General features: G+C 39.4%; 1 protein-coding gene across 3 annotated transcripts in view; it reads right to left on the bottom strand.

Moving 5' to 3' along the window:
* Window positions 1-4: 4 nt before the first annotated feature.
* The window catches only part of esyt2b (extended synaptotagmin-like protein 2b), a 38,512-nt gene continuing 17,606 nt past the window's right edge, over window positions 5-20,910 (bottom strand). Inside the window, exons 8-23 of one of the 3 annotated variants that reach the window (XM_005912397.3) lie at window positions 17,160-17,280; window positions 15,668-15,844; window positions 15,388-15,470; window positions 14,973-15,021; window positions 13,992-14,081; window positions 13,798-13,893; window positions 12,344-12,445; window positions 8,481-8,555; window positions 7,127-7,213; window positions 6,868-7,017; window positions 4,246-4,598; window positions 3,876-3,974; window positions 3,524-3,655; window positions 1,430-1,535; window positions 1,257-1,306; window positions 5-1,138 (exon numbers count right to left, since the gene is read on the bottom strand). In XM_005912397.3, coding sequence (XP_005912459.1) covers window positions 1,069-1,138; window positions 1,257-1,306; window positions 1,430-1,535; window positions 3,524-3,655; window positions 3,876-3,974; window positions 4,246-4,598; window positions 6,868-7,017; window positions 7,127-7,213; window positions 8,481-8,555; window positions 12,344-12,445; window positions 13,798-13,893; window positions 13,992-14,081; window positions 14,973-15,021; window positions 15,388-15,470; window positions 15,668-15,844; window positions 17,160-17,280 — 1,840 coding nt within the window. In that variant the 3' untranslated portion in view covers window positions 5-1,068. Of the gene's footprint in view, window positions 1,139-1,256; window positions 1,307-1,429; window positions 1,536-3,523; window positions 3,656-3,875; window positions 3,975-4,245; window positions 4,599-6,867; window positions 7,018-7,126; window positions 7,214-8,480; window positions 8,556-11,651; window positions 11,715-12,343; window positions 12,446-13,797; window positions 13,894-13,991; window positions 14,082-14,972; window positions 15,022-15,387; window positions 15,471-15,667; window positions 15,845-17,159; window positions 17,281-20,910 lie in introns of all 3 variants that reach the window. The other 2 variants (XM_005912398.3, XM_005912399.3) reach the window with 2 other exon arrangements.

Raw genomic sequence — 20,910 nt, 5'->3', positions numbered from 1 at the left:
TCCGTTTGATTTTCATATTCCAAATTTAAGCACAACTTTAAGCACAACAAAGTTGCAAAATTTGGGGAACATCACAGAAGCACATGAAAATGGGGTATTAAAAAAAGCACACCAACGTTCACAAGATAAAACATGTATTCATCAAAAGCCATCCAAAATAATAACAATAAGAAGGCAAGTAAATTATATTTCTGTGGGTTTTTTTAAGGCACAGGATAGATAACCAGAAATGTATTTAACAGCTCCCATGAAACTCATAACTGCAAGGCAAAAACATACACAAGCATGACTAGGATGCATCATCTTGACACAGACTCTGGCAGCCCTGCTCATAAAATGCAAAAACTGTTGTCCCTGTTCATGTTTTTCAGTTTTTTCAACTTACATTTAGTTTGAAAACAGTCAAACCCTTATTCAAGTATCCTTTGCATAATGCACAGAGCTTGCTCATAGCCCTAAAATGTCCCCAAGTCTCATTCAGAATCAACCACCATTGCACAAATCTCCTAAAATATACACAGCACAGCAGTCGTTTTATTCTTTGCATATCGGCATTCCATGTTTGTAATCAAGCATTAATAACGAGAGGTAAGCGATCAATCAACACTGCGTGCCAAAGGAAAATCAAAATCTCAAATCAGGACTGCTACTTAAGCCTATATTTGTGTGCATCAGTTCCTTTGGTTAGTTTTCTCAGACAACAAATGAAAATTCTTCACATTTTAACAAACCGGATACAAAGTCATAAGAATCGTGACAGATTTCAACACGACTCCTCCAAGGTAAGTATAATGCCATGAAAACCCCTGCAAATTCTTATAACCATATATATTTACATTAAAACACTGAAAACAGAGACAAGGCAGTAAGTGTGTTTGAACAAATTAAAATATGTTACAACATCTTCCAATCAGGCTCATGAAAGATTAACAGGAAATTTTGACAAAAATAAAACTAAACATGATGAAAGTATTCCTGTTAACTAAATGGAAATTATATATGAATACAACAGAAGGATGTGCCCTTAGGTTAACAAGATAACTATGTTACAGAAGAGAGGTGGTGCCACTATGTGACGACGGGGTCTTGAATACTTTTTGTGGCTTGAGACGACAAACCGTCTTCACTTAGATAATACCTGCAACAGAAAATGATGAAATTAGATATTTAAGGACAGAAATTTGCTTCTTCTTTTTTTTTTTACCCCCAAGAATCAACTCAATGTTGTACAGGAAACACATAAAATGCTAGTTTACCACTGTGTGATTCCTTTTGCTATGTCATCTCCACTTAAATCCACCAGAACCTGTAATTTTAGGCAAAAAACAAAGAAAAAGAAATGTTCAGAATCAGCACCTGCATTGATGGCTCGAAAAACGATAAAAACATCAGTGCGTAAACCACTACAGGGAAAACCTGCAGGAGATACCTTTCCCAGAAGCCCTTTGTGTTTGGACAGGATGCTCCCTCCATTCTTCACAGCAACATCCAGAGTTCTCCTGTGGAGCTCCACAATAGATACACTAAACTCAAACCTGCAAACACACACACACAAACATAAGCATACGCTTTTTATGTTTAGCATAAAATCCAGATTCTGCGTGGTCTTTGTCTGGGCCTTCTCTACGTATCCCTTTTGTCCCTCTACATTTTCTTGCAGGGTCCTGGTGGGTGAAGTGAATCAGTGTAAATGGGACCACCCGGCCGGTCTGCCTGGATGCATTTAAGAGCTGCTTGTCTCAGGCTTTGCTCTACCTTGTTCTCCATCCACTTAGCACCATGCAATTTCTACGGCTGCCTAAAGATTCAGACAGTGCTGACTAAAAAGAGTGGGGACTAACAGCGATGTGATGAACAGAAACAAAGACACTTAGGAACTTTGTAGCTGGCGGCGCAAAGTGGACGGGCCCCAAGTTAAACTTTTTCTCAAATTTGGGGCAAGCCATTAAAGTAACCACCAATGAGAGGATACTATCGACTGATATAAGACAAGGTGGTGAATACAGTACAGGGATGCCAAGGAAACTGGAGCCGGGGATGTCCACTAGTGACCAACTGTCAACAAACAAACTGATGTGTGACAAATGAATTGTTTTACATGTGGACAGGACTCAGTCACGTATGGTCACAAGCTTTTCTGTAATGACTGAAAGAAAGAGATCACAGATACAAGCTTTCTCCGAAGGGTGTCTGGCTCAGCCTTTGGCTCATTTGAGGTAAGGGGATAGAGTAAAGCTGCCACTCCTCCACACAAAAAGAAGGTAGATGAGATAGTTCAACTATCGGACTGGGATGCATCATGGATGAGGTGTACTGTCCTACTGGGTGGAGGCAATGGGGCAGATCCAGGACATGCTGCAGAGATCTGGAAGAGCTGGAGAGGGAGGCCTGGTTATCACTGCTTTGACTAACAGAGTAGCAGAAAACGGACGGATGGATAAACAGGCGATTGAGTGCGTTGAAACTGGGTCTTTGTCATGGCTTAGTGGCCAGACTATGACAAATATGGGGATTGTTCTGGTCCTTTAAACAAAAGCTAAGGCAAAGAAATTTGCCTTAGCTTTTGCAAACTGTAGAAAATTATTTGACTTTGAATTCACAACAAAGCAGCATACACTAGTGTAAACTTGAGGCCTTGCATGGTTTGTTTGGCTTGCTAACCACATTGTGGAGAGACAGATATGTTGGTTTAAGTTGGTATTTGTGATTTGTGATTTCAACATGGTGCCAGCAGGTGCTTAAGTGTTTGTGTGAGTCCATAATCTCTTTCTCTTTGACCTCAAGTCTTCTGTTCTAGCCCCTCCACAGCTATTGTTAACAATTTCATCAGCCTCCCCCGCTAATAGTTAAACTGCAAACCAGCATCAAGTGTTTCTGACATGGGCATATTGCCTCTCTAAGTTTGCACTAAGTCATCAAAACTTTGAAAACCCCTGCAGGCTCAAGATGGCTGATAATCAATACAACTGCATCAATAGCCAGCGGGACTAGGAAAGCACAGACGTGCTAACTCCAGCCTTCACGAAGGAGCTGAATGATGCGATCGGCTTTCATCCCTGAGGCTAAAAGATTTAGTCTGAGCACTGAAGCTCAACTGCAAACAAAAGTGTCCAAAACAAACAGAAACTCGAGGTGATGGATCCACAGCGGCCACATGTGATACGAATCTCAGCTCAGCAGGGTCATATTGTCTGTGCAAGCTCTTTTCTTCAGTAATAAAAAAGCTCTGTTGCTAGAAAAAATTAAATATTCCACAACTGCACCCTTGCTGTCGGTCTGAATTCAAGAAGGACCCTGAAAATATAACTGAACATTAAAACTGGAAATAAAAGGAAAGCTTTGAAGGACTCTCAAAACACAGCCAGTTATCAAATTAGTACAGCGGCACAACTGCAGCTAAAGGCAGAAATATTCTCAGAACTTATAACAATCGGACACAGGTGAAGCAAAACAACAGATCCTCAATAGTCACATTACGTTACAAATCTGCAAGGAATCTCAGCAAGTACTGATGCAAACCCACGTCTGATCGTAAACAGGATTAAGAGTCCTCTTCATTGTGCTTGTCTTCCTCTTCCCCGTCCGGCTCTTGTCAGGCAGCAAATAGAGGCGTATGAAGGGGTCCGAGCCATCTTTGGTGAAGGCTATCAAGTTGCTGAGGACACACAGGACAACGGTGTTTTCACTCACATGTTGCCAGGCACGTGTTGCTTGTTAAATCTTTACAGTTAGCAGCTCCACAGGAAAGAAAGTGATTTGAATACCATGAGCTGAATCTGCACAAACTCAAGTTAATGGCACAAAGAGCCCAAAAACAAAAAGTCCTTTGAACCACTTTGTGTAAATTCAGTGTATTGTAGTAGTTTGGAGCTCACCGGCAGGCGTGCACCACCACAATGAGTTTATTCCTCTGGGAGCTGTGTCGAACAGTCAGCTGGATCTCACCCAGGGGGTACTGGCTGGGGGCCGAGCCGCTATAAACACACCAAAGTCAGTCAGTGTCACGTCCAGGTGCTGCGGTCGAATTTACAAAGTGCATGCATACAGGGACTGATTAATTGTTTGACAGGTAGGCTGATAAAATATTTATAAAGATGAATATTCAAAAATCACGATGACATTTAGATGGAGGCCAGAATTTAAATGAAGTTGATGGAAAAACAATAAGAAACCCTGAGATGAGCCAAGCTGGAAAAGCTGGAAAATAAACAATAATAAAAGTAATATATCATATCTGCCATTTACTTCTGCAGCTGACGAAGCCTTTGCTGAAGCTCCACGGTGGCAATAGGCAGCGAGATATCTGATGCCAGGCTGGCTGTGGACTTGTTGTGCGGCAGGTGTTTCTGGGAGCTTGACATGGTGGTGGTCAGGTTGGTGGTACTGTAGCGATGGCTGGCTCCGTACGGCTCGCCGTCCCTGTCCTTGAGGTTGAGAGTGGAAGCTTCTATAGGATGCGAATGCGTGGGCGGAGGCAGCGGCGAATCTGAGGCTGATGGTCTCAGGGACGAGGCTGGGGGTGCCTGTGGCACGCCGGACTTGTTGACCTGGACTGAAGAAGGCTGGTCTGGGGACACTTGCTTCTCCAAGGACAGGATCTAGAGAAAGACATGAAGATGTTTAGTTGATTGAGAATAGAAAATAAGAAGTTAAAGTTAATGTAAGTGCTGTCATTTCACGTGAAAAGTCTAATTTTAGCAGACCTTTCTAAACTGTGTTTTTTTTTTTTTATTATGTTTTTTTAAGAGTCTGCAAAGTAATTTCTCTTCTAAATGTATGTTGGTTGTGCTTCAATATGGAGAAACTGTTTTAGAGCAGGTCAATATTTTAATGTAGCTGCATTCTTTTTTTTAATTGGATCAGTCATTCAGTATAATACGCTTCATTTTGGTCTCAAGAAGGGCAATGCAGTTTGTTTGTTATAACTTCCTGTGTTTCCAGGTGGGAACAGGAGAAAATATCCTCATTAGCAGTAAGTAATGGCTTTAGTTAAGGCTGAACTACGCTATGGATGGCAATTAGGCAAACCACCAAAGACTACCTGTCAAATCACTGGATTTAGTGCCTCAGGCAAAGAGATATAATTTTAGTGGTGCATCTCGAAAACGTCTACAGCACAAACAGCAATCAAATCAGAATCTGACTTTAATTTTCACCGCCGTGATGCCGTGACAGCAGAGATGACGCTACGCCTGTTCCAATTTTCATTAAGCCACTAAGCCCCACAGTTTCAGAGTGAAAAATGCTGTTAACTAAATAAAAGAGAAATAAATCAATGTCAGAGTCTCAGATTTTACAGAAGACTCACAAATGAATCCTGGAAATATTCCTCCAGAGTGTCAAACACGCTGACATCACAGTCCCCTATAAATGTGAATCCTGCAGCTTCTTATTTAACGTCCTAGGACCTGGAGTCCATGTATGTGGGCATCACATTTTGGGTTATTTCAAATCAAATCAAATCAAATCACTTTTATTGTCACATCACATGTGCAGGCACACTGGCACAGCACATGGGCTGATAAAGACACACACCTGTGTGAAAAGATCAAGCCCAACCTGACTGTCTTTTACTGCATCATTCATAAGTTAGAACCTGCAAACATGTGGAACATGTTACAGAGCCGAGTCATTTTCATACATGTATCGACTCTCAAACTTCAAAGTCTGCTGCTGAACTGAGTTAATGAGCCGGGTTACTTTGTTCCCTGTAGGGAGAGTTGCAAACTACTAACTAGTAACTGCTACACTGACAGTAGTAATCAATAGCAAATATCCTAACAGGCTTCAGAGTATGCAGGACCGCTCTCTCTCCTGAATTATTATGATAATCATTATCACAGGAAAAAAAATATAATCAGAATATTCCCAAAATTCACACTATATAAGATATATTGTAATGTACTGCAAACAGATTAAACAGTTTATCTTCTCAAACATGACATGCTATCAGCAAATCCATTTACAGTTTTATTTATTTACAGTTGAAGCTAGCCAGGGGCACATTGTTAACTAGATTAACGAACTACAGTCGGTTTCCAGGTTGCCACTTCAGTAAAAATCAATTTGCAAGAACAGCCACTGTTTTGTGTTTCCACACTTTGTGAAAGTCGGGCTTTCAGGGCAGTGAGGCGGTTCTGTTCTGCTCTTAACTGGGAGTTAAGTACACTCCAGCAACTGCAGTAAAGACAGTGTTGCTGAAAAACATTAGTCTTCGTCCCAAAAAGCCCGGCATTACAATATACTGCGTTAAATATAAACACTCAGAGGAGCCGCAGAGGTTAGGTTAGGGTCTGATTTTTTCTCTTTTAATTTTTTTAAAATCTGATGATTATTAACCAAACCTTTGCCGCTAATGTTTCTCTGCTTAGTCTAAAATGCGTCAGATAAAACGTTTTCAACCAACCTCATGACATGGCTGGATTAATTGGCTAACTAACCAGCTCCAACTGATTAAATCTGCCAGGGAAGGTGAGGATTACTCCATGAAAAATCAGTGAGCGCCACTTAAAAATAACTTTATATTAACACTATAAAAATTGCCGGGCCTTTAAAGTGCCCAGTGTTTGGATTCAGCTGGGAGCTTTTCTCAGATTTGACTGACTTCCTATGGAATGAACCGAGCCGTTACTTCAGCTGGTTGTGGACTAGAAATGAAATGTTTATAGAGGTAAATCTATCACTATTGTAAGCTTTTTCAGTTTATTATATACTCAGTGTGCTGTATCTTTAATTTAGACATACTGTATCAGTCAGTTCTATTTGAATTAACAGATTGTGAACATCTGTTCTGGTCTCCTAAGCCTGAAATGAATAACCCATCCATCCTCAACGCAGATGCAGAGAAGAGATGCAGCCTGTTTTTACCCTCAGAGCCATCTTAAGTTTGATGGTGGAGCTGGGCCCAGAATTCTTGAGGGGAAAACGCTGATTCAGCGTCATGTCCTTCTCCACCAGCAGGCTACTCAAAGGCACCGTCAAGTTACCCAGAGTGCATTTGTTCTTGTCGTCTTTTACCTGTGCAAAAAGCAAAGATCTCCTTTTAGAAATGTCAGTTACTTAATCTGCGTCAGCGTACGATCTTATAAAGAAAACAGATGTTGTCCGTGACATTTTGAAGAGTTACCTCCACCTCGAGCTCCTGCCTCCTCGGGTTATGGACCAGGAATGAAAAACAGTCTTCCCACAGGGGCTCCTTAGTCTTGTACCGGATCTTTATGGGCAGATAAGTAGCCATTTGCTGGTTGTTAATACAATGACAAATCTGATCTTATGTCTCATATAACATGTATCCTCTGCTTGGTCTTCTACTCTCCACTCCAGCAGTTCTGCATCTTCTTTTCAACCCCTAACAGTACTTGATTTACACCTTGAGGTTTCTAAAAAGCCTGATTATTCAGTTTTACATGCATTTAACCCCAGACAACCAAACTCCTCACACTAAGTGAGGAGAGATTATTTTTATGGCTAAACCACCAACTTTACCACTGTACTGTATCAGTCATGTGACATAAGCTGAAGATGTAAGATGATCTGATAAAGAGATCTAAAAGTGCAAATCCATCAAACACTTCTTTGGCTTGGACTGGAAGTTTGTGAATCTAAAAATGTGGCTGAGTTTCTTTATGAATCATGTGTCAACAATCATGCAATCACAGAGTTAAAATTAAGATTACACAGTGCCACGGGGTTCGTTTTACACAAAAACAATAACTCGGGTGTCCCACTTTCATCCCAAATGTAATGACAAACTTTTGAATTTGATTTAATTTTTCTCACCTCTGTCTAAATTAGGGTCTAATGAGTAATTTAACAGCTCTCATCCAATTACTTCCTCTCAAAAAGTGAAACAGCAGTCATTCCTGCAGCCTCATACTGAAGCTGAGGATGGGCTCATGGTTTCATTGCTTCATTTTAAATCCAAAGTCCTGGAGCACAGAGCCAGTTTGAATATGAACGCAGGACTGTGTTCATACTCAAACACTTTCATAAGTGCAAACAGGCTCCATCGCAGTAAACCTCCAACAGCTCACGCCTGCAATAAAATCAGCCCAGCAGATCTTCCTCGTTTACATTTCCCTTCTGAATGCTAGGATAGAAATTTCCCGTGAGAAACAGCCAATCATCGTGTCAGACTGAAAGCTCTTAAGCTGTGCAGTTAACTGGGTGTTGGTGGTAGTAATTCCTCATTTAACGTTCTTTATTTTACAACAACAATTTCATTTCATCTCTTTTTTAATGCTACAGTCAGAAGGAAGTATATCGCTAAAAGAACGCCTCAAATAGTTATATGTAATTACATATAACAGCTTGATTGCCCAGAAGTCTTTTTTATGACTTACTAAGTGACACATTATTCTACGAATAAAATGCACAATTGCAAAAAAAAAATAAAAATAATCGACACAACATTCCAGGAATACAGAGCTACGATACAATGACACAGCATAATAACTTTAATGGATACTTCCACGACTCACCTTACTTTCAAGAGTTTTATGTCCAACTCTGAAATGAACATAAGGGCTGGGGTCGCTGGTATTCTTCTTAGAAGACTAATAGAGAATCAGACAGAAGAGTGTTAGCGCCATGTACCCCACTGTGGCACAAAAATCAACCGAGGGACAACATAATTGCACTCAAACATTCAAACAGCAGCTCAAGTGGAGACTCAACCAAGCACACAACGGTGAGAGAGCCTGCAGTTCAAACAGGAAGGAGCATTACCGTACATTCTGACAAGCAGGGCTGCAGGCAGAGCGGCAACCAAAGAGACAGCCGAGCTTTGTCTCCTCTGCGGGCTAAATTTAGCATGCTGGGCTTTGACAGCTACGTATTATTCAGTATTCCTCTCAGAATAATAATACCCTCCATATCTACAGGCCAAGGTCTGTGACAACAGAGGAAAAGCCTTTATTTTCTCATCATCTAATCCATTCTCTTGAGGATACCGCTTGAGTTTGACAAATGTTTCTCACCAGCATTACAATTAAGCCTCCCATTGAACATGCAGGCTGATAATAAAGACACTTTAACGCACCATGTATTGAACAGAAATACACAGAAATACTTTCACAGGTTTTTACATAATTCATACAATATCTGTTTTTAACTTGTTTAAACTACATGTCCAAAAGAATTGGGACACACCTCCTAATCTTTGTATTCAGGTGTTTTTAGTCCCCAGAGCCACAGGTGATTAAAATCAAGCATGCAGTCTATCTTTACAAGCGTTTGTGAAAGAACGAGTCGTTCTACAGAGCTCGCTTAGTTCAAGGGTGGTGCTGTAACAACATGCCACCACTGCAACAATTTTCCTTCCTCAGATCAACTCTGCAGGGGTATTGTGCAAAGTGGAAGTTTTTAGGAATCACAGCAAGTCAGCCAGTCATAAAATGAGCATGTAAAGTTACAGAGCAGGGTCTCTGACTGCTGAGGAGGATCATTGCAAATGCTCTGCTGGCTCTATAAGAGTCCAAATCCTCCTCTGGCATTAATATCAGCATATAAACTGTATGCCAGGAGCTTCATTTCATGGGTTTCTATGATCAAGCAGCTCCTCTAGGTGTAAAGTGTAGGCACCCTAGTACTTTTATCTGTATAGTAGAGATTCTGTGTTCTATGTATAAAGTGAACTGTGAACAAAATAAATTCTTTCTGTGAAGGTAGAAACTCTGCTGTTCCTCTATATCCATTTTCATTTGTTTTTCCTTCATCACGCATGAGTTTAAATGTGTGATTAGAGAAAATCTCTTCTCCTCTGCTGGATTACAGTTTGCATCTTTTCAGTTATAACTGACTGATTCTGTTTCCTTTTTTGACGTTATCGGAGGAGGAAACAGTTTCCTGTGACTGATGCGGTATCAGACAGTGGAAGATGCAGCAATGCCTGACATGCATTGTTTGATTTTGTATGAAGTATTTTTGTTTTGCTGTTTATTATTGCTCTGTTATTAATAAATGAGAATCAGAATTTTGTGTGTATCATTTTCAGACTGTGACACGATGCTCATAGTGATTCTATTATGCACTAACAGAAACAGTAAGAGATTTTACATTCTGTCTATTATAAAAACTTTTACAGCCTACAATGATACATATTAACTTATAACCAAATCATATATATGTTTCTACATTTTTTTTTCAAAATAAAAAAAAAACAAAAAAAAAAAAAAAACCTTTTTTTTTAAATAATATGAAACATATGAGCCAATCAGTAAGTATCCCTGGTGTCCTCAGCTGTCCACGATCACAAGGAAGCATAACCCGGGGCCTCAGACTCTCACTGAAGTGCAAATGTAAATAAGTCAGGTATGAAATGTGTCCTAGAACAGCTGCCCCTTTTCTTGTTTGTCTTAAACACACATGTGAAAATAGTGCAGACATTTTTGGCACTTGCTGCTCTTTCCTCCTGTTTTCTGCATGCAATACAAACATGTGAAGACATGTGCCCATTAAGATTTAACACATGACCTACTACACAGAGGCAGCATGGTGTATTAGCTCTATTTTTCAGCAATCTTGCTGTCCGGACTGGCTAGTGAAGCTATGTGTGTTAGGCAGTTTTCAAAAAAAATTCCACAGCTTCCAATGCTTTAAGCTCTAAGTCACTATATGGGTAACGCACCCACAAAAACAATTTCACTTGAATAGATTTTTATCTCAGCATGGACAGGCTGAAGGAAACAACACGTAAAATGGTGTCAGACTCACAGTGGTTTGAAATTCATTAATAAGAAAATAAGATGCAGCAGCTCAGTCTACCATCCAGCTAGCAGCCGGCCCTGCTGTCACGGTGACACAGACTGAACGACTGAGTGCAACAACAAAACATTTGTACTCCTCCTGCCCTCCAGCACAATGCTTCAGTGAGTTTCACTGGCTCATATCAAACAAAGGGAGTGTCACAGTCAGTGTGATACAATAGGAGGCTTTAAACTTCCTAGAAGTAGGAAGGTAAATAAAAGGAAACGACTCGTGCTAACTAGAATTATGCAACACTGATTTTTGGAATGGTGCAACCTGAAACGTATCTTTTGTAACACACTAGATCATCTGTTCTGATCACTGGTAAACAAGATAATGAAAGCCGGTTTCTACTTCTACCAGTCTCCTCACAGCTGCATTCACATAACATTTACTTAGACTAATCTGTGTCACTACCTAGTGTCTACTTTATCTGTGTATTTGTCTGGCAAATATGAGCTACAGAAGAAGAAATGTGGAAATGCTGGCCCAACAAGCATCAAGTCCTTATCCTGAATTCCTGAGCTTTAACATGATCGGGTTCTTCAACACAAAGGCACAAAAGGTGTTCTCAGAACTGTATTGTTCTATAGATGTGCCAATGTTAACTGCCTTTTTAAAGCAATCAAGTGACCCATCATTTCACTTTAGAAAAACCTGAAACCAATATTGTACTTCTGCATGCAAAAGTAGGGAAAATATGACAACAATTCAGGACGGCACAACAAAGGCTCAGACAGTCAGTGCGATCATCCATCTTCATGCACATTTTTTCAAAAACCACAGTTCACTTTGCACGTCTGATAGCCATCACGATCACATGACTGGATGGTGCACTTGAGGACCGGCACAGGTGAGACACAGGGTGTACGTTCTGTACATGCAGTCCATTTTTCCCACATTACCTTCAGCGCCTTAAAGACTGAGACTTGCTTCAACCCGTCATAGGTGAAATCTGACAGGTTGCTCTTTAAGCCACAAGGAGATTTGGGGGAGAAAATCACACCCACAGTTAGTAGGACGGGAATGACTCGGCATGGGTAAGAGACATGAGGGGGGGGGAAAGGCCCACAAAAAACGTGTTGAAATTTGTGCTGAAATATGAATAGCATGGATAACTGTTAGATAAATCAGACGCAGCAGATATTGGGCTGATATTGGAGCAGGGCATACAGCTAACAATGAAAACATATGTCAAAATAATGAGGATGTTCCCTATAGGGGAGACTTAAAGGTGCTGGATCTTTTTTAACAAGCTACAGACTTTCTGTATCTGTACAGCTATACACTAATGTGAAACATCATTATGAGCTCTGCCAGCGAGCTCTTTCTACTCCTGACATTTTATACTTGGGCCTTGAACTGAGCAACTGATTAAGAAGAATATGCTGCAGGCTAACTAGCAGGCACAGTATAGCTGAGTCCTTGAAGTGAAGTGTCTGCCTCATGTTACTGGTTATTTTTCAGTAAACATTCCTTCACAACCATGCAGCTAACGCATGCTTTAAGATTCATGTTTGCACGGGCTCAACCCAACCCAACATTGCATACCGCTACTGCTAGCACTATAAAGATGGAAAAGTACCGGGGAACTCACACATATTGTTTTATACTCTGAAGTATTGCTCTCACAAAAGACTAGGCCAGAAGCTCTCCTCTCACTTAAGTTTCCACAGCCTAAGCTGCCTGAGAAGACGCTCTTGGGTGAAGAGGAAAGAAAATTAAGAGGAAACGGGGAAGTTATGAGAACTGAAAGAGCTAAAGTATTTATATAATAAAGGTAAAAAAACAAACAAACAAACAAACAAACTAATATCAGACAAGAGGTCAATTTGACCAATTTGGGTATTATAAAACATTTTCTAATCTCATTACATAAACGTCAAAAATGCATTTAGTCAGCAATTTGAAGGTTCAAGTTTATCCTCTAACAAAAGCAAAACAATATTGCCCAATATAGCCCTAACACAGAATCCTTGAGCTTTACCGACACTTTATTAGGTATACCTTGTGAGTACCAAGTTAGACCTCATTTTGGCTTCAGGAAAGCGTTAATTGATGGAAACAGTCCTCTGATTTTTGGTAAATACTGACATGATATTATCACACAGTCGCTGAAGACTGGCTGACTGAACACCGATCATGGAAATCTTCTGTTCCACTACACAAAAAAAGCTGCTCTATTGGACTGATATCTGGTGACTGTGGAGACCATTTGAGTATAGTTAACTCATTGTCATTTTCAAGGAACCAGTTTGAGATGATCCGAGCTTTGTGACATGGTGTGTTATCATCTAGGAAGCAGCCATCTGAAGATGGGTACGCTATGGTCATAAAGAGATGGACATAGTCAGCAACAATACTCAGGTAGGCTGTGGAGTTTAAATGATGCTCACTTGGTACTAAGGAACCCAAAGTGTGGCAAGAAAATCTTGGTTTCCTTTTCTTTTAGGTCACAGGAGTGGCACTCAGTGCATTCAGAGATGCTGTTCTGAACACCTTGGTTGTAACAAGTGGTTATTTGAGTTATTATTACCTTCCTACCAGTTTTAAGCAGTCTGGTCATTCTCATCTGACCTTTGGCATCAACTAGGGATTTTCACCCAGAGAACTGCAGCTCACTGGATATTTTCTCTTTTTCAGACCATTCTCTGCAAACCCAGGAGACGGCTGTGTGGGAAAATCCCAGTAAATCAGCACATTCTGAAATACTCAGACAACCCTGCCTAGCATCTTTCTTCCCCATTCTGATGCTCAGTTTGAATTGACAAGGTCAACTTGACCATGTGCACTTGCCTATATACACTGACCTGCTGCCATGTGATTGGCTGATATAAATGAGTTAAACAAGTGTACCCAATAAAGTGTCTGGTAATGTAATCACTTCAGTCACAAATAAAAAAAAACTACAGTAAAAGTATGTGAATCTTTACTACACAGACCACTAATCTTTACTGTTTTGGGTAGAGAACAAGAAGCCTGTGTAAGCCTAAAGCTATATTTTTGCACAAGCTACAGCGTCAAACTAAAGTGAGCATTGCATCATCTTACTGGCAGGTTCTTTGCTGAGTCCAGATAGACCACCAGCAGCGCTGATGACAGTCCGTCGTTGGCAAGGCTTCTGTCTGCGCGCACGCTTTGCAGAACCTAAACATGAAGGACAAGTTAGACATGTTTTACAGCTGCAAATGCAGAGAACACGTCCTTGTGTTAAAGTGATGAAGCCTTATTGTTACACGCAGTACCTGGTCCAATTTCTCAGAAGTGGAGAGCAGCGATAGCCACTCCAGTTTCAGGTGGAGTTTCCCAGTAGTTGCTTCTTCAAGATCAAACCACTGCAACAATGTGGCCAAACAAGTACGTCAATATTTCCATTCATTCGATGACAGATTTAGATGATCAGATCAGTGCCTATCTCAAATCTGCATGGACTCTCAAACACCTTAAATCCAAAGGTAACAAACTCATAATTACCTAATCATTTCTATCATTACTATATATCAGTCAACATATCCAGTGTTATTATAGTTAGCTAAAAATAAACTAAAAAGTAAAACTAGAAGTGAAAATAAAACATTTAAGTACTACAATAAAAATAGAAACTAGACTCTTGGTAAAAAATAACTGAAACACTTTTGTGAACTTTGAAAAGCAACTAATGGAAGATAAAAAAATATATAGTGGAAGTTTTAATATTTGTTACTTTAGTAAAACTTTATCAGAAATTGCCTGATTAGGCTTTGATGGACGTTTTTACTCATCAGACTCCAGATGTCTACAAGACTGTGAGTCAACTGCTTTCAAAAAGTTCTGCCTCTGACATATGGCTACCATACCATAGTGATTAAAAAACTAAAAACTAAAACTCAACTTAATAAAAGCTGAAGTAAAACTAACAAAATAAACTCAAACAAGCAAAGTTGCTGTGCTCACCAACTGAAACTAAGCAGGCGTACTCTCCAATAATCCCAGTTTTTACAGGGATTATGTGTCACCAAAGTAACTTCGTTTAAGGCTGGCAGAGGTGAGTCGACATATTAACGAGTGAACTTTAGAGCTGCTGGTGGGTGTCATTCATGGCTAAAGTCTGGTTAGCTGTTTACCTGTCACATCTTACTCCTTACAAGAAAGCAATATGACTGAGCCTGACGGTTACTTTAAGATGTATAATGTATACGCTTTAAAGTAATTAAACTGATAATATTATTGTGAACAAAGCAGCTTACCATATCAACTTTCTGTTCTTTGTGCAGCTCTGTCATATCAATCATGAGGCTGTAAATAAGGACAAATAATTATGGAAATTGGGACAGCAAACAGTAAAATCGCACCAATTAATCTAAACACAGGGGGTCCAGATATCGATTGACTGCTTTGTGTTAATAGCACTGGGTGTAGCATTACAGCCTTGGGGTAAAAATCAATGAAATTTGCCCTTGGGCCGGTAACTGGGGATAACACTTCTACACTTCCATTATGAGTAAACATAGCTGTATTTATCTTAATTTTGTTGACTATATGTCCCGCAATACATCAAAGATTGCTCTTACCAGTTATCAGCGCTGGTACACCAGAGCTTTGTTTTAAATGAAATAAGTGCAATAACATCTCAGCGGGTTAGGAAATGACAAAGACACTCACCTCCCCAGGAAGTCATCTTGGTCTGGATCCTCATCAAATAGCTCAATCTCAAGATGCTGACCTGAGTGCTCATACACCAGTGCCTGATGAACACAAGAACAAACTGAAGCTCATTCAAACTGGCACAGGAGGTCAATAAATAGATTACCTGTCATGCAAACCAGCAGGAGGTATAAATAAGACAAGTGGAAAACAATGGCACATAACAATGGGAAACAGACTAGCTTTTTCGGTGGCAACAAACGACCTTCCTGCTTTAAAAGGCATCCCCAACTCTCACCTCGTACACTTCGTTCCACTTGGGATTAAGGCTTTCCTTAATTGTCTTGCTCTGAAACAGCTGGTTGCCGATCTGCAGGATACCATAGGGGTCAGACTTGCCTTTGATCAACCCTCCCAGAAATGTATCCTTCCCTTCTAGATCTTGAGCCTCCAGGAAGTGAATCCTTAGGACTCCCTGTGGAGCCATACAGACACGTGTTAAGGTCTGAAAAAGCTTATAGAGTTGATAAGACGTGAAGATTTCTGTAATAGGAGGACATTAGTAGGATAAGAGGAAACATGACTTATTACCATAATAAAGTAATAACAAAAATATTAATTCATTTCACAATCCATAATTTAGCAGACTTTATTTAAATGTGTGGTTTGTAAAAAACGCACCACAATAAAACATAACAGCTACTTTAATATTTAAGAAAAAGAAATGCAAATTTATGTAAATTTAATAAGCTAACCTTTACTTACATACACATACATATACCTAGAATGTATTAGCATATATGTATGTGTATATATATATCCCATGATTACCTGGATAAATAGAGGACTAATCTAGACTTTCTACTGCAGAATAGGGCTTTTATTTTGTTTAATTTTTCCATTGTCAAATGTTTTTCCTTTCTTTAATATTTAATAAAAACATTTGCCTGAAAAAAAGCAGTAAGAATTGCCACTGATATATAAAATCAGACCTGCATTTATTTTCTTATTTTCTTGCCTAAGTATTGTGCGGCACATTATCTACTTTTAATTTTCCTACTGAGTTTTTAATGGACTAACATATTAAATGTCTTTATTTTAAAATACAAGGCCTTATTAACCTAAAAGTGATGGTGGATATAACAAGGCTACATTGTTATCATAGAAATCATTCCATCACATATGCTTCCTTGCCAGATGAAAGTCTAGTAAATAAAGATGACCATTAAAGTCAAGGAGGTAGGACCTGTTGCTCAAGACTCCTTGGAAGTAAAATATAAAGAAATGAGGGGTGACTCAGAGTTTATCACAGTGCTGTATATGTGACACACAGTACTGTATGTTGGCAAAACATCCTGCCGTCTGATATCAGAAAGACAAGTTCTTTGTTATCTTTTCAATGTCTCCTTTTTTTCCAAAGGCTGTAATGAATATATGATGTGTGGTAAGATATTAGTTGTTTCTTTTTTATTCCTGTTTTGAACCCTTGAAACCTTTTTAAATATAATAAGGATGTGGCCTGCAGTGAAACTTTTTTCATTTTGTTGCCATGGATACAAGTTCCAGGAATACAACCTTTGCTCCATTTTTTATTGTTATGGTTCTTTAGTTTTATTCTGCGTTAGCACTGAGAATTAACTACAAAACCCTGGGAGATATTTTTTACTACTGACGAGCTTTAACGTACTAACCATGAGCTCCTCGTGTGAAACTGTCTGCTTACGAACTATTAAAACACTTAGAAGAGCAGCTCATCCTTATTGGATGTATTGTAACAAGTGCATTTGTACCTTTGGCATTGGAAAGCGCAGCTTGGCCAGCTCCACCGTTCCGACCAGTGGGATAGTGATTCGGTTGGGCAATACCAAATAACTGCAGATAATGTCTTGAATCAGACTGTCAGAGAAGCCACTGTAAATACAAGGGGGGAGTTGGGGATGATGAGAGAGGGGAGAAAAAAAGAAAATAAACGGAATGAAGTGATAAATTATTTAAAAGACAATAAGGGTGCCCTTGGGTTATAAATGTTCTCTTTTAATCTAAGCATAGTTTAGCATGTTTCTGTTTAACATGTGCGACGACAGCAGGAAAATTGGAGTGAGTTCAAGCATGCTGCTGCTGTTAGCCAACAAACGTCTGAATGTCTGTCTGATCCACTAATGATTCAATGGTGAATGACAACAATGACAGTGAGGTCACAGGATGACATTTCCATCAGACGTTTCCTTTATTCATTTACTTACTGTGGCACAGCTGGAAAATTGCAATCATGGCTAGCAAAAAAAATCAAATTACAATAAAACTTATCGTGCTGGGTTATTGCTCAGCATGTCCCTCGAAGAATGGTTATTATTATTATGGGCCAGATGTCCATATATATTATAATGTGACCATTGTAATCAGGGGCATTTGTAAATTGTCTAAGACATCACCTGGAAGTGGATGTTTTCTGAGGACACCTATAAACACAATCTTTAAAATAGTCTGCAAAGAAAGAAAAGTACAAAAATGTAAGCTGATGAAAAGTGGGTGAATTTTTTTTTTAAACTAGACATTTGCTAACACACACCTGATGTACTTGTGCTCTGTGCTTTCTAGGTGCCCACCAGTGAATACGTACAGCAGCTGAGTAACAGCCTCTATGTAATTGGTCTTATAAATTTAGGAAACTTGCATCATTGGTGTCTTACTGAATTAAGCCCAAGATATTTTCAGGTCTTCAATGAAATATTATTGTGTGATAGAATTTCAGTTTTAACAGTAAAACTCTACTTGCCTAACCCTAACCCCCGAACAGAAACATAAAGTCCAAAAACTGCAGTGACAAGCTATCAAACTATAGCTAGCTTGCCACAGCATTATCCGTTTCCTGTTTATTGTAACTTAATATTTAGGTGTACTGCACTAATTAAATTTTATTTAAAGTACGTTCTACCACTTAAACAAAGTCAATCTTGAAACAATCAAGAAAATAATGTAAAGTTATCACTGGGGATAAATGATAAATTCTAGCTGGTGAAAGCTAGGCTAAGGCTAGCTAAGGCTAAGGCTTAGCTAAGGCTAATTCACCTACTTTTCTCTTGTGTAATTAAAAACTTTAACCTATTGCTCAAACCGCCTAGGTGGTCATACCACATAAATAAGGCATTAGTTAAATGAATTTATAATTAACATAAAGTTATAAAATAAAATAAAAATGGTTTTCTTAACGTACTGAAAAACCACATTTGTATTTAATGCATTTTTAGGCTCTTCATTTTGCTTCTTCTAAAGGCTTTGATGATTATTAATTGCTCTATATTAGCTAGGTTAACTCCTTTCCTTGCTTTTCAAAGGTGCCACACAATTTAATTTCCATGATTATTAGACTCACAACCCCTCTATAACACTCTAACTCCTAACTCCTGTGACAGCACACCTAACCCTAACAAGCATCACCAAACACAGGCTAAAGGCCAAATGATCCATCAGGCTGAAAACATCGGTCAGCACAAAGCCCAAAATCCATAGCAAACGCCGGGCTCAATTACTTTTTTGTATCAGCCATAGGCTGCACATTGATTAAGCAAAAGATTCAAATACCAAGAAGTAAATTAAACTACTTTCTAAATATCGCACAACTCAGGTTTCAGAAAATTATACATCGTCACGAGCTATTTGCCATTTGAGTAAAAAGAGCGCCCAAGTTTGCTGGATTGTCATGTAATTAACAATGCGAAGGTTATGAACCGGTTACATTAGAGGACAGTTAAAGCTCATTTATAAATATCTGTAATTCATTATAACCTTGCAGGAATACATGTAATGCGTCAGGAATCTCAGGCTGTCCTGCAAAACCAATAAAAACCTTCAAAGGAAAGAAAACTCTGGTGTGATACTAAAGCTGCACAGACACCAAATGAAAAACAAAACATAATTTTAGCTTTCATTCATTTGATCAATCCTCAGCTTCTCTTTAGGTGAAAAACACGCATTGACTTTAGGATTCAGTGGCAGGGTGCTGATCAGAGCTGGAGCTTTTCTCCATCTAAGAGCTGAGGGTGTAAAGGGATTCCTGCCGCATCAGCACTATTTCTGCTGCTCCCTCGGCGCAAACACTGGAACACCCCCCTGTCCTTGCCTTTGTGTTTATCTATTCACTTTAGCACTCTCAACACTCAAGACTGCACACTCAACACTTATAATGCTCACATAATGCACACTGGTAATGTGTTTTACCTTCCACTGACTCACATCGACAGCAAATATCCATCACTGCGATGTACAGCAATGCTTCAGCCATGTTAACTTTGTTCTGGCTGATTGCAGAAGCAAATGACCATTAAACAGATTGCCATTAAATTCTACACAAGCATTTGTGATCCCTAAGAAATGAATCCTAACAACTGTAGTGATTCCCTGCCTTTTTCTCTTGCTCAATTAGCTGGCAAAGGATTTCACTGATCCAGTAAATTATTACCACATCTTCTAAAGAGATTAGCACTTTAGACTCTACAAATATTCATGGTCCCCAGAGTAAGACTTTAATGACTTTAATGATCAGTGACTTTCCCTCCACAATGAGGTTGAAATTTGGAGTAATGTGCCAGCAGCTACTGGATAGATCGACACAGTAATTGTCACAGACGTTAACTGCAAATCACTTCAGAGATCACCAGAAGTTTATACTACTCTATACTGTGACCGCAAAACAACTGACTGTATATTAATGATGGATGGATACTGTGTTTGATTACAACCCACAGTGAAGTCTCAAACTGTCTCGAGTTGTCTTGGTGTTTTGAAAATGGACGATCTGACCGAGAAACCTTTGATTACAACGTTGGCATCGCGAGAGCACCAAACTGAATATTTCCTTTCAAATACAAGTTGAGATATGAGATGAGTTCAGGATCAAAAAATAAGGTCAGAAAACAAAAATAAACAAGGACAATATTACCCACCTTTGAAAAATGAAGCCCTCGTGGAAATGCCTTAAACCTCCATTTTATCTGAACACCACCAGATGCAATACTTGTGGTTACAAAAAGACTTCCAGTCTTATAGAAATCTATGGGTATCACTTTGGGAATCACTGCACTAGCAACCTGTAAACTCTCAGTTATGCCTGCTGTTAATGATATCCCAGGTTATCCTTTTTTCCCCCTCTAACTGGGAGCATAATTTATGAGGCTAGCACTGTGTTGTATTAAATTATACTTGAGGGTACAGATGAAGGGAGCAAAGCTAATCACATTTCCATTAGCCTCAGCTTTGTTTTGTGCTAATACAAAACATTAAGAAGTTGATTATGGTTAATACTGACTCCACTAAACAACAACATGTTATCACAGCTACTAGTATGATTAATTATAGTCTTAATATTATTAACAAGGTTTAAAAGAGCCCCACTGGGCAAGTCTTCAAGTGGACGGCTGATGCTGCGTGCGCTGTAGCTGTGATTTGGACCACGAAGACCCAGCTAACCCCTCACCCACATCAACACCCAGACTAACACGCCCACGTCTAGGCACGCAAGCTCCGTGGATCCATTTCACCCCC

This window comes from Haplochromis burtoni, unplaced genomic scaffold (assembly GCF_018398535.1).
Source record: "Haplochromis burtoni strain Fernald_Lab_line unplaced genomic scaffold, NCSU_Asbu1 Contig_1, whole genome shotgun sequence".
Taxonomy (NCBI): domain Eukaryota; kingdom Metazoa; phylum Chordata; class Actinopteri; order Cichliformes; family Cichlidae; genus Haplochromis; species Haplochromis burtoni.
The sequence above is the reverse complement of the archived record's forward strand: the minus strand, read 5'-3'. Positions and strand labels throughout refer to the sequence as shown.